The sequence below is a fragment of the Octopus bimaculoides genome, chromosome 11 (genome assembly GCF_001194135.2).
Source record: "Octopus bimaculoides isolate UCB-OBI-ISO-001 chromosome 11, ASM119413v2, whole genome shotgun sequence".
NCBI classification, from domain to species: Eukaryota; Metazoa; Mollusca; class Cephalopoda; order Octopoda; family Octopodidae; genus Octopus; species Octopus bimaculoides.
The window spans coordinates 7,731,909-7,747,577 of record NC_068991.1 but is presented as its reverse complement, the minus strand read 5'-3'; the positions used below and the strand labels follow the sequence as shown (position 1 = coordinate 7,747,577).

General features: G+C 34.0%; 1 protein-coding gene across 1 annotated transcript; it reads left to right on the top strand.

Annotated features, from left to right (window-relative positions):
* The first annotated feature begins 417 nt into the window (after positions 1-417).
* On the top strand, positions 418-11,525 carry LOC106874889 (putative uncharacterized protein DDB_G0277255). Its single transcript, XM_014922799.2, has one exon. The coding sequence runs from the start codon at positions 537-539 to the stop codon at positions 5,112-5,114; it is 4,578 nt and encodes a 1,525-aa protein (XP_014778285.1). The 5' UTR covers positions 418-536; the 3' UTR covers positions 5,115-11,525.
* Positions 11,526-15,669: the final 4,144 nt, after the last annotated feature.

Below are 15,669 nucleotides of genomic sequence, written 5' to 3'. Positions count from 1 at the left end.
CGAAATATTTCAGAGCATCGATGTTTTCCTAAAGCGAAGGATCGGGAGAGAAATGGTCAGAATAATTAGACAGACAATGGGTTAAAAGGGGATAGGGATAAAACAAGGCAAATAGAAAGGGAGTGAATATGATAATGATGTTGGAAGTAAATAAGAAATATGAAGAGAATAAGAGGAAGGAAAGTGAAAGAGAGAGAGAGAGAGAGAGAGAATGGGAGAGGGGGGAACAATGTAAAACATGAGATATTGAAGAATAGCAGGGAAGCAACTGAGAAACGAGGAATATAATAAAAGTAGGAGTGGAAGGAATAGCAGAGTAGGAGGTATTTTTGAGGCAAGAGAGGAGACGAAAGAGAATGTGTTTAGAAAGGAAAGAAAATTAAAAAAAAGAGAAAAAGAGAGAGAGAGAGAGAAAGAGACGCAAAGAAATGTAAAAGAGAAATGACGAAACCATTAACTGTGCAAAGATGCAGGTCTGTGCTGTCGTGTAGAGGCCTGGAAAGAGTGACGCGAATAAAACTATAGCTGCACCAAGAATGGCACTAAAAGAAAGAAGAGGCTTCTGGGGCTGCGACACATTGGGTCTTCGTCACCTGCGTCCTTTATTATTAAATGTAGCCTCTGAAAACCAAACAATTAACGCGGTTGGCACTAATCTCTCAAATGCAGCCCATAACATGAACTTCGATGACCAGAAGCAGACATTTATTGCGTATCAAGAAGACGCATCTTCAAATTCCACAAGCATTAGTCACATTGTCAGTTCCAGTGTAACAGCCGTCTCCGGATATTCAATTGGAGAAGAAGCTAACACATTGACATGTTGTAACAACAGTAGTAGCAGCAGCAGTGGCAGAACAACTGGAAGTAACAGTGGCATTAGTGGTAAAGTGGTTAAGTGTAGTAAAAGTTGTGATAGCGGTGTGTGTACGAGTTCTTTGTCGAACCCAGCACACGAGAAAATAGTGTTAACACTGCCATCGTTGTCTCCGATATCACTGAGACCAACTTTGGAATTGGCGACACAAGAGGAAGCAGTGAACAAGCGTCGTTCATTTTCTGCTGTCGGGTTGTGCGGGCGTGGCGGCGACAAAGCAGATCTAAGCAACCTAACTACTAATATTAGCAGCCGCCGACCATCGAAAACCATATGCGATCCAGTCAGAGAATTGAAGAAGAAAACGGCTAGAAGCAGAAGACTAGAGGATATTAATTCTAGTAAGGTGATCATTAATAGAGCCCAGAGCAGCAGCAGCAGCAGCTGGGTAGGAAGTCGGAGAAACAGCAGCAGCAGTAGCAGTGTCAGAGCAAAGATACTGTTAGGAGGAAGTGGAAGACGTCTAGGTGTGTCCCCTTCGTCTGATCCCGGTTGCAGAAACTCTAACGATATACGCTACTATTACTATTGTCACCCCAACACATATTTGAGGGTCAACCGATGTAGTAGTTGTTGCAGTAACAGCAGCAGCAGTAGTCATTGTGGAAATACCATCACCAAGCACAACATTAGTAGTTACCTTAGTGACGAACTGAGTAGTAGTAGTAGTAGCTGTAGCAACAGCAGTAGCTACGGCATCACCAGTAATAGTAGTAGTAGTAGCAGCAGTAGTAGCAGCAGTAATAGTAACAATAGCAGCAGCAGCAGTAGCAGTAACAGTCCACAAGTCATTTACCACCACCCGCCGCCACCACCACTGCCACATAGTTGCCACAGAATTATCCCCCGTCCCCTTCAGCAACACCACCACCAACAACAGCAGCAGCAGCAGCAACATCAGCAAGCTGAGAGACAGGATATTACTTTTGCTACTCATCAGAAATTACCAGCGACCCACAGCCATCATCAACGCTATTTCAGTAGTGTTGTGGGATCGCCACAGTTTACGGTGAAGGTTGTACAACTGCCCAAGGAGCTTTCCCCCAGACAGCAGAACACAGAACCCTCTCAACTGCAGTTACACCCTGACGACCACACTCACAAGTATCATCATCATCATCATCATCATCAACAACAGCAGCAGCACCATAATCACCACCACCATCACCATCATCGTCAACACAGTTTCCCGTCACGGTTTCACCTACCGTCTCCACCACAACCACTGCCACTGAGGACATTCGTTTCTTCTTCTTCTTCTTCTTCTTCTCCTCCAGTCTACGTGCAGCAGCAGCTTCCAGCGAGGGCTGAGTCCAGCACTAAAGGATCGTGTTGTAAGTGTAGCCGAAGCCAAGGGAACAATTCGTCAGAAAGCATCCAACAACGGCACCACAGCCCGGCCATTGCAGCCGATCAACGGCGGATTTCTGCGCCGCCCGATCCACAAAATGGCGACCGAGGAGGTGTCGGCGACGTTAACGACCAGCACCTCAGCCTCTTCCGTCAACGCTACAACAACCAGCAACAAATCCGTCACTTTACTTTTCCCCAATATCAATCGCAGGAACACCATAGCTGTAAACATCATCAACAACTACAACAGCAACTACTACAGCAGCAACAACGACCCTACAACCTTTGCCATAGCAGAGAGGAAGGAATCGAAGAAGAAGACAGGTTCGAAGAAGGAATCGCTTACGAAAGAGACGGACGAAGAACCTATCATTTTGTTAACGCTGGTGCTGTCAGCTATTGCCGAAGGAATAATACAGCTAGCAGCTGCGGAACTGCTGCAATTGTTAATACACTACCAGCATCGACAACAGCCACAAAATCGGAAAATATTACAGCCACCATCCCGATTCATTCTGTACGTCCAGCGGTCAACACCACCAGTCCGCCTGGAACCAGAGCCGTCTCCATTAGCACAAATATCACCACGGCCGGCCATCAGTGTAATAACCCATCTGAAGGTTTTCCTTTGCACTTTTTGTCATCCTCATCACCGCCACTTGCTTCCAACAGTAGTACCATCGCCGTCGGCAGCACCACTTTCACAGACGTTACCACCACTACAACAAACACCATCAACCATGTCGTCGGTGCTTACAACAACAACAACAACGATTTGACCGGTCCTCCTCTATTACATCATCACCATCTGCATGTTCCACACCAGCCACAACATTTCTATCACCATCAGCATCATATTCACCAGCTTCCACCTCATCGATTACATCAACAACACTCTGCTCCTCATTTGGCGCACCAGACTTGCTGTCGTGCTCATGCTCACCAACCGAAATCGACATTACCAACTGTCCGTTCTGGTGTCACAGTGAACAATAATAATAGTGTTGCTAACGCTACTAACTTAACAGGTAAAAGTAAAGGATCGGTCAGTGGCCACAGCATTACAGCAGCCCTCATCGCTGCTGCTGCCACTGCAACCGGCACTACCACTGCTACTACTGCTATTTCTAATTTTAATCCGAAAGTCTCTCATACAAATACTGCATCCAACAAAAGCAGCAGCATTAGTGTGTTTGATGGCTCGACTGATGTCCCTTCAGAATGTAATAATAGCGAAGTGATCTCCACTCATGACACGCATCTCAACAGCTCCACCATAAGTAACAACGTGAGCAACATACCGTCGGTGTTGTCGTCGAACCACCACCACCACCACCACCACCACCATCATCATCAACAACAACAACAACACCATCACAGTTCGACGACGACGACGACAACATCCTCGAATCACCGACGGCTTTTTGGTGGTGGGGTGGGCACCAACAACAACAATGCTTTATCTCCTGAATCGGCTATGAAGCAATATATGAACAAGCTCAGTGCGTTTGAGCATCACGAGATTTTCAATTACCCACAGGTTTATTTTGTTGGACCCACTGCAAAGAAAAGGCAAGGTATAGTTGGTGGAAACAACAACAACGGTTACGACGACGAAAACGGATCTTACTTGCACGTACCCCACGATCATATTGCTTATCGCTATGAAGTTCTGAAAATAATCGGCAAGGGGAGCTTTGGACAAGTGGTTAAGGCTTATGACCACAAAGCACAACAACATGTTGCTTTGAAAATGGTACGCAACGAAAAAAGGTTCCACCGACAGGCACAGGAAGAAATTCGAATCTTGGAACATTTGAAAAAACAAGATCGAGATAACAGCATGAATATTGTCCACATGTTGGAACATTTCACGTTTCGCAACCACATATGTATTACATTCGAATTGCTGAGCATGAATTTATATGAGTTAATCAAGAAGAACAAATTTCAAGGATTTACATTACAGCTTGTTCGCAAGTTCGCGCATTCAATCTTACAATGTCTAGACTCTCTTCATAACAACAGCATCATCCACTGCGACCTTAAACCTGAAAATATTTTGCTGAAACAACAAGGGCGCAGTGGTATCAAAGTTATAGACTTTGGTTCTAGTTGTTATGAACACCAGAGGATCTATACATACATCCAGTCTCGCTTCTATCGGGCTCCTGAGGTCATCCTTGGTGGTAAGTACGGTATGCCTATTGATATATGGAGCCTCGGGTGTATCCTGGCCGAGCTTCTTACGGGCTACCCATTATTTCCAGGTGAAGATGAAGGGGACCAGCTAGCATGTATCATAGAAATGTTGGGAATGCCCCCACAAAAACTGTTAGACCATTCTAAAAGAGCTCGTAATTTTATTAGCTCGAAAGGATTTCCAAGATACTGTACAGTAAGTACTCTCCCGGACGGGTCGAGTGTCATCAACGGTGGCAGGTCGCGACGTGGTAAACCTCGAGGTTCTCCGGGAAGCAAGGAGATCATGGCTGCTTTAAAAGGTTGTGATGATCCCCTATTTTTAGACTTTATGCGTCGGTGTTTGGAATGGGATCCAAATTCTCGGATGACTCCCAGCCAGGCTCTTCGGCACTCTTGGCTACGTAGGAGATTACCAAAACCACCACCGAACGAAAACAGAGACACTAACAGCATGTCTACCACTATAGCAACGATTGGTAACAACGGTACCGATACAAATGTTGGTACTTTGAATCGTAGAAACTCTACGGGAAACAATAGAAACGGTGCCGTGCCAAAACTTGCAAACGGCACCAGTTCAGGGAACAAAACTAGGCAAATCATTCCGGACGATGTGGTCATCACATCGTCCCAGTTTAATTCGCGGACAAAGCTACCCCAAATAGGATCCACTTTATAACAGACATAGGATTTCTTGAATGCCTCTGTGAGTGCGTGTATGTGTGGGTTTTAATTATTTCTATTATTATTATTTTGGAAATTATAGTTTCCTTTTTATTATTATAATTATAATTATTATTATTACTATTATTATTATTTGTGTTGACTTTTTTGCAGAAAGAGTAACCCAAAAATGTGTCAATTATAATAACCCCAGTAAATTACATAAAAAGAAAAACTGTTGATTAATTTAAATTTGTTGATTAATCAATTCTATTTTTATTCATTTTGGAATAACCCTAATTAGTTGCGACAGCCCCCACCCCCCTCATTCAGTAAATAAGATTATTTTTTTGGTGATTTAAAAAAAAAAAATTATTTATTTCTCATTTTTATGGTTGTACCTTTTTTTACCCCATTATTTATGCGAGGTCTCATGTGTTTTTAGTTCATTTTGTATGTCTAGATACAAACATGTAGGAATATATATATAAATTATATATATATATATATATATATACACACACATACATAAACATATACACACGTTAATGTGTGTGTATGTATATATATATATATTTATATATATTATACACACACACACATATACACACGTTCGTGTGTGTGTATATATATATATATTATATACACAGACACGTATGTATATGTATATATATATATACATACACATACATGAATATATATATATGTACATATACAAACGAAATTCACATGCATAATGAATATATATATATATATATTGAAAAACCAACATATAAGTTATGCTATCTATACGTAATTTGTATGTGTGTGTGTATATATATATATAAATTGTGATTATACGTATATCTACGTATGTATGTTTATATATGGGACGTGTATATGATGTATGCATTTATGTATGTGTATATTATATATAGATACGCTTTTATTTACTTGCATATATATATATATATATATATATTTATATAATGTATATATATGTATGTATACACACACACACACACATTTCTCACTATTCATGAAATACTTCAATTGCATTCACGAAACTGATACAAAAGACATTTTTACCGAACCGTCCACATCTAAGATTTTAGACTTTCTCCAAAATAGAGGTTTATTTTCAGCTATTATTCATCAGGGCTCATAATACTTGGAGAAAGAAAATATCTATTTCATTTAGCTATTTGTAGGTCATTTGCTACCCTAAAAAAAAAATAAAAAAAACATATACTTCAATAACATCAATTTAATACACGTTCTGCATTTCTGAAACAACCCTGCTCTAGAAAGAAAATAAATATTTATTTATTTAGCTAAGCTGGAGTTTTAATTTTATTATTCCTTGAAAAGTTGCCTCAAAATGAAAGAAAAAATTAACAGTTCCCTTTCAGAAATATCTTAATTGCTTCCATGTCTGATGCTATATATCTGTGTGCATGTGTATATATATATATATATATATATATATTATGTGCATACATATGAGGTGTTTTAAAGGTAAACAAGTGGTGGACTCAGTGTGTGTTTTTTTGTTTGTTTCACACCTGCTCTGTTTAGCAGCAACAAGATTGTCCATAGCAACCTGTGTCCACCAACAAAAACAACGTAACACTTAGAACCGTTCCGTAGCAACACATGTTCACCACCAACAAACACACCAAACTATAAACATTCCCATAGCGACGACAGACCTTTATTAGCAGCAACAATAAAAACAACAACACATGTCCCATTGTCTTACTGCAATGCTTACCATTCGAACTCTGTCCTTTTTTCTTTGAGGGAGCAGCAATTGTTGTTCGGCTTTTCCATCGAACATTTACATGTTTGATGGTATTTATTCTAGCTGCAACCATCCTGTCTTTTATACAGACAGTATATTTAGGGATAAATACACTTTGTATTTATTTATGTTTCTTTTTTTAAAAGATAGTAGGGTGTGTGATTTGAGGTTGGCTTTAGTTGCTATTTCTAGCAAATTGATCGACCACATGAAAGGCTCTCGACTAATTTACATGGCCATCACCGATTTCGAAAGTCACACACATTCACTTACTGAACCCGTCAGTAGCCGTAGTAAAGATCCATTCTTTGATAAACATATACATTGTGAAAGTCCCGTGGAAATTCAGGACCACCACAGAAGCAAACTTAGCATTCAGAGCCTGTTACGAGGTCCTCTTGTGTGGGCACTCGATCTGCTAGAAATACCAACCAAATACCCCTTCAATCACAGACCACCCATTGCCTTAAAGGAGGGAAAGGATACAGTTAGATAATGTAGTCTTCAAGCATGTCTGTTTGATCAGAGTTGACTTGGAAGTGAACAACAATTCAGCGCACTAAAGCCTTTAACTACATTGTTACTCATAACGAAGTGTTATAAGTACCCGTGGAGACTCGTAGATACATATCAGCTAACAAAAACATTTAAGATGTTTCCCATAGACACCGACAGATACTCTAATGGTCCCCTGTTTAAATAAATAAATACTTCAGTTCCACCAACGAACATCATATGGGGGATTTCTTCCTTGTAATAATTAAAAGTTTCTACGTTTCTGACTTAGATTAACGAACAGACAAACATAAAAAAGACAAATGTTATTTTTTCTTCCTTTTAGAATCATCTATTTTCTTTCCAACTATTTCTTATATTTAATTAAAAAGTTTAAAAAAAAAACCCCCCCAGAAAAATTGAATTACAATAAAAAGTAATTTCACAAAACTGTGATAAGTGAAAACTAGGCCTAGTCTTTTTGATCTCTTTTTATCCATCTTTATGTCTACAAATTTATCCATTCATGTTTGTCATCCATCGATCGCATGTGTGTTTGTGTATCGGTACCTTGTGTACCCCCCCCCCATAACAATATTCTTTAATCTATAGAAATCCAACATTATTGTAGGAAAGCAATCAAATAAAGATAATTGCCAGTTCACCACATATTAGGACGTTTCTAATTTTGTAAAATAATGTTAAGCTAAGGAAATATAGGAGTTATTTGTGTCCGTAAAGGTGACGAAATTCCTATACTAGGGAGAATTTGGCCATGAAAAACATTATTTTAAACACATCTATTTATTTGTTTCTCTGCATTAATTTACTTTTGGGGGAAAACCTCTTTAATTAGTGACTCATTCAAAGTCCGGTGGTGTCTTCGTGTTAATGGCTTTTTTTTTTTAATAAAAAAAAAATGAAATTAATTTCTAGTGACAAAAATAACATTAAAAATGATTTAACATTCACACAGAATGCTGTAGAAATATTAGATATAAATAAATAAAAGGCAAAGCCCCCGAATATTTGAAGAGTTTTTGAGTGCTGCCCGATGTGGCTTGTTAAATGGCTGAGTGGAGATAGTTGTTAGCAAAATGGCTGCCGTTATTGTAGGGAAAGAACTCTTCACAGACAACTTGATAGCATTCGGCTGGCTCAACTATATTTCACTTAGCTTGATGGCTTCCATAGACATTTTAAACACAATTATATCTTCATTTTAACATTTAATTACCAATTTTTTAGTCGTTTTTTATTTTTAAAAACCTGATCAGATTTCGAAAACTTTATTGTTTAAACCATTGAGTTCTAAGTTCTGCTATGAAAAATGATCATACATTTTTTGAGTAGAGAATGAATACATTTAAAAATGTTTTAAGCTATATAACCTGAAAATGATCTCAGTTATTATTTTGTCTTTTTATATATCAATGTATATGATATGATTCGATATGAAGAGGAGTAGACAAATGAAAAAAAGATCCAACTTAACTTAATGGGGAGAACTAGTGCAGTTACTTGCTTACATTATTTGCTATGGAATAATTAATTTAATGTTACAAATTGAGACAAAAGCTCAGAAATAGCAATTACAACAACAATTACCCCAGATAATTTTTATAATAGTTCCCAACTTCTACTTAGTATTGTTTTAAATACTGACTAAAGCCTCTACGTTTCCCTTATTACCAACTAAAATGGAGATTATGCTGAAGCTGTTGTTTTTTTGTACAGCTATTCATTTCCTCCCATAAAATTTGAACATTGGAATGCATTATGAAATAAATGACTTAACTAGTAGTAAATGCCATTTCATGTTTTACAAGTATGATTTCTACACCAATATTGTTTTGATTATAATTTTGTTTTTGTGTGTGTATGTCTGGCTGAAAGAAAAATAAAAAAAAAAGCCTGTAGGTTTGCACTATTTCTCTCATGTAGAAGAAACAGCAATAAAATAAACTAAAGGGAGGAAGAATAAAATTTGCTCGTCTTGTAGGTATTTTTAAGAATTATTGCTGTCCCTCACTTCTCGTTTGTTCTGTTCAGAAATTTGAGTCGTTTGACAACAGCACCAGAACAATTACTGCTGTTTCCAGCTTCATTATAAAATTGCTTCTGTGATTCACACATTCGAATCCAGGAAAAAAAGTCACAGGAAAACTTCCATAAATGACTGATATTAATGCTTTTCCCCATTCATTTCTTTTGATTTCATTGTTTTATTTAAAATATTGAATAAAACGTGATTTTTTTCGTATACGTGTAATGTCATTATATATTATATATCATATATAAAATGTGGTGTTTATTATCATTGTGTATACTAGTCGTGTGTTATTGCCAGTTGATAAGCGACTTAAAATGTTGTTTAAATTACTTCTTAAACTAAAATCATTTATATAAGTATTCTAAAATAAACTGTGACATTTTTTCCTGTGACTTTTATTTCCGTTCACCATACACATTCATTTACAAAAGAGCAGCAGCAGGCATTTGCTCTTCCTTTGTTTTTGGTGTTTTTTTTTGTCTCAAGACAGCAGAACAATTTAAAGAAATATCGATTTAAATGACCAAATAATATATATATAATACATATATATACATATATATATATATATATATATATATATATATATATATATATATATATATATATATGTATACATTGGCAAATGTCGAAATGTACTTTATGAAGTCAAGAAAACAACAACCCTTAACTATAAAAATATACACCCCCTACACACCTAATTCAGTCTATAAATATACATGTGTATACACAAATATATACACACACACATAAGTGTATTTTGTCAACCATCTTTGCCTTTCTCTCTGTTCTTCCAAGCTATTTCCGGAAATATGGCAATATCCTCCTTCTACATTACACCTTAGATATCAATTATTATTGTTATGAAAATTATTATTATTATTATAAATCTTTATTTTTTTTGTTTTATTTTACACTTGAGATTTTTTTTAATATATATCCTTTATAAAATTCAAGTTAAAAAAAAAAGACACCCTCTACATCAGAAACAACAACAACAACAATTATAATAATAATAATGATAATAATAATTAGGGAAAAATATTAAAAAAATAAACATGACACCTAACACAGTATTCTTTTCATTTTGAATCCTTTTAGAAGTTTCTTGTAGGTACTTTCATGGTGTTTGTTATTTTTCATTACATGACTCTCTTAATGAATTTATTATTATTATTAATTAATGAAGTGATTAATTGAATTTTAATTGTTTTGAAGAATAAGTCATAATCAACGAAGAGAAAAGCTGGTGAAAAGTGGTAATATTTGTGAAACATTCTGCAATGGATATCTGTTTTGCTATCGTTTGTGTGGTGTGGATATTGTTTTGATTGCAAGAAATAAGCAGAAACGGTTTAATTTGTGTAGAGGTGAACATAATTTGAAAGAATTTATGAAGGCTATAAAAGAATACCAGAGTAAGCATATAATTATATATATGTGTGTGTGTGTGTTGTTACTGAATGTGACTAGGGTGTTAGAAACACCTACATTGCTAGAAATAAGAGCTAAAATGCTCTAATGCTGTAGGTAGCTCTTGTTTCTTGCAATGTAGGTGTTTCTTAACACCCTAGTCACATTTAGTGGCAATTATAATTCTCCTTGTTGGTGAAACACTACAAACTGCTGTTTATATTAATTTTATATATGTATGTATATATATATATATATAGAGAGAGAGAGAGAGAGAGAGATAGCATATATACTTGTATGTATATATATAGCATGTCTAATATGCAGCATATATACTTTATCCATGAACACATATGTATATATATATATGTATGTGTATGTATGTATTTTTTTTACGATTAAGTCAGTCTACTCTTAGACCGTGTGCTTCATTCATTTTCTTTATTATTATTATTATTATTTATAATTATAATAATAATAATTATTATTATTATTATTATAGAAAATGTAAATTGTAGATAAAATTTAGCTTTGAGAGAAAACCGGAATCCGAGGTTTCCTCATCGGTGAGGGTTTTCAATGAGAAACTTCCACACAATTAATCATCAAGACTAAAAGTGCTCTCAAGTTAAAATAACAAACAAATGAATGAATTTGGTATAAGGGAAAAAAAAAAAACAAAACACGATTTTAAGTACCTACCGAATTGCCTTAAATCGTTTTTGAGCTTTTTTTTTTTCATATTTTTCCTTTTAGGAATATCTTAATATCGAGGTTATTTTCAAAAACTATATCACATGAAAAAATAATATTGGCTTAATTGCTTAATTCTCTGAAAAAATTATTTAATTATTCGTAATAGAAATTAACTACTTCTACACCCGATATGAGGTTGATAAAAACTACAAGCTTTCGTTTTAAAAAGGATTCAAACATACAGACTTATTTCAAATATATTCTTCGTTTATTTCATTATTTACTCCCCCCTCCTTATTTGTTAGTAAAGCAGAACAAAAGAACAACATTACTAATTTACCCAGTTGGGGGTTAGATTCGAGAGCCCCACCCCCACTCTACTTCTCAACGAAAATCATTTCTGTTCAGCAATATCTTTAAATGCATTGAATACATAAATTGATGTTATTATATAAAATATTTAAACGCAATATATGTGTGTGTGTGTGTGTATATATATATATATATATATATATATATATATATGTATAAAATATGTTGTGTGTTATATGTATAAATATGTGTATATATATATATACACATATGTGTATATATCTATATCTATATGTATGTATATATATATATATGCATGTATGTGTATATATATATTTATGTATATATGTGTGTGTGTATATATATATATATATATATATATATATATATATATATATATATATATATATATATATATATATATATATATATATATATATATATATGTATACATATATATGTATATATTTATGCATATCTATATATATGTATATGTATGTATATATATATTGTATGTATATGAATGTATGCATATATATATAGCTGAATCTCCTACCTCTTTATATACAGATACATATATGAGACTAACATGCCTAATGTATGTTTGTGTGTGTGTGTGTGTATATATATACACACACATCTATATATGCATATATTTGCATACTACAATATATCAGTACATATCTGTATGTATGTTCATACACCACACACACACACACACACAGCAAAAGGATATTTTTAGAGGTTTAAAAACTGAACATTAACTGGAAAATATGGACTCCCTACTCCTATAGAGTTAGACTGAAGCAGAACTTCAAAGTTACAGTTAATGAATTTTAAATTGATATATATATATATATGTGTGTGTGTATATATATATATATATATATATATATATATATATATATATATATATATGATGTACTATATGAATATGAACACACATACATACATACATGTGTTATATCTATGAATGCATATCATGTGGGTCTGCATGCCAAATTTTTTAAAATACATTAACTGCCCAGGACTTTGAAGCTAATGTCCGTTTCAATAATATTGTTATATAAGCATTTCTCTGGTTGTCTGCTCGCAGAGAACAATGAAACCATATCACAATTGCTTTGACGCTTAGAACAGTCTTAACAATCTAGGTTCATAGTATAAGTGGTCTCTTATTTATGACTTCACAATTTGTGATCACTACTTCTGTGTGTGTAACTGTATACATATGCATGTAAAATGTCTATGTGCACTTATGCATGTGTTTATGTATGTGTATATATATAAAAAGATACATATATATGTATGTATGGAAAGCGGACGTCAAACGATGATGATGATGATGATATATATATATATATATATACACACACACACACATATATATACAGATAAAAAAAGAAATGGAGCAACTATTAACAATTAGAAGTTGAATATTGGTATTAAAAGGTCATAGTTTAATTGTATATATACTACATGTATATATAATATATATATATATATATATATATATACTTATAGATAGATATGTGTGTGTGTAAATATGTTTATGTGTCTATACACACACGTGCATAATATATATGTACCTATATATTGTAAAAGCCTCTTGTGATCACTTTTGGAAGAAGCTTTCCAATAAGCGTAGAATCGACAAATAATTCATTTGAAATAAATGTTTGAGTCCCACTAATTATGATAACAATATCTGTTTAATAACATTATCCATAATTACAGTAAGCAGCTTCCTCTGAGTGTGTATATATATTTTTTTATATATATATAAAAACAAATAATAAATGAGTATATGCATATATACGTACAGGTATGTGCATACCGACGTCTACCTGTATATATAGGTGCATATCTGGGTACAGGACATTTCAAACAAAACGTAGACAAGAAAATAATAATAACCAGAGTACAGAAAACACACAAGCCACATAGAGAACATTTTACTTCATCAGCTACCCCCGTTTATATATATATATATATATATATATACATTTATATATTACATATATACATAGCCTGAATATATATATATATACATTTATATATTACATATATACATAGCCTGAATATATTCATATACATTGGTATATATATATATGTATATTTATGAGTGTGTATATACATACATACATGTATACTTTTTTACTGGGGAATGCCGGTTTATGGGATTACCCTGGGTTTCCTGTCCATAAAGGGTTTAACTTTATGGTGTATCGTCTGCCCCCAAAGCATGTTGGCCTAAGACCTCTTCAAAATATGGAGGGGGCTACATACCTACATATATATATATAGACACACATAGACATGTACATATACATATGCACACACATTTACATACTGAGATATAATGTTTATGCATATGAAGTTATATATATAAATGTATATTAGTTTATATGTATTCTGATTAGATGCCCATAAGCTTAATGTAAATGTATACAATATATCTATACATATACACATAGATGTATATTTATGTGCACACACACATATACGAACATATATATATATATGTCTGTGTATATAAATATATATGCATACACATATATACATGCATGCATACATATATATATATATATATATACATACATACACACATACCTACATACATACATACCTACCTACATACATACATACATACATACATACATACATACATACATACATACATACATACATACATACATACACACACACATACACACACACGTACATATCCAAGAGCAGAAAGTGAAACTTCATGAAGATCATCAGAATGTTCACCCTCTTTACAGTATAATTAATTTTATTGCAAATTTTGAAAGAAATTCCTTATCCATGGCAAAGAATTCTTTTCTTCTGCCTGTTCTAAGGTCCTTTCATCTTCCACTTTGAAACAAAGTTATCTGAGTTGTACACTAACCAACCTACACTCCGAATATCAACAATAATTTCTTTTCCATGTAAATAAATGTATAGCAATTACATCATGAAACAGGCCATTTTAGTTGTCACAAAACATGTGTTTTTAACATAAAAACTCCTGTCAATCACTTGACCACAGTTGCGCAACGGAAATTTTCACACCCCAAAAAATGAACACAAAAAGAAATTAATATATGAGTTTTCCATGTGTTTTTAGATAGCTAAAATGGCCCTTTTATGAAACAGTTGCTTTGGTCTCAGATCAAAATCAGTTGCCAGGAAAATACTACTCCAATATAAAGCTTGTTTCTCTTGGCAGTGTGTGGTGAAATTGCATATTTTTCAGTTAACTACGGTTCATTCAGTCTCTTTTAATTTGTTCATTCTTTGTAGTTCTCTTTTTGAAATTCAAAAAAAGGTGCAGGTAGATTAAGCGATGTATTTCTAAAAACTGTATAAAGGAGTTTTATTTTTTTATAAACATAACACTATGCACATTGATCAAATCGTCAGTCTGCATGTTCAAATTGGGCCAGTAGGGTGTCACCATTGAATTAAAGAAAGCAAAAAAACAAAAACAAAAAAAAGGGCACAGTTGACTTATATTGTGTTGAGTATTTATATTATTGACTTGTTCACGTAACTTTGACTATCAGCATCCACAATCAGAATGTAAGGGGAAGTTTAATCTTATCATATCCTTTCCTTGTGAAGAATTGTCTTTTGTTCCAAGTTAATCTCTAAAGAATTTGTTGTGCTACTTTGTTCCATCTCTCTACAACTAGTAAACAAAACAATTATATACATATAGATGTCGGTTTGTACATATATGTATGGATATATTGCATATAATTATATATTATATATGTTATTATTATATATATATACATATGTATATATATA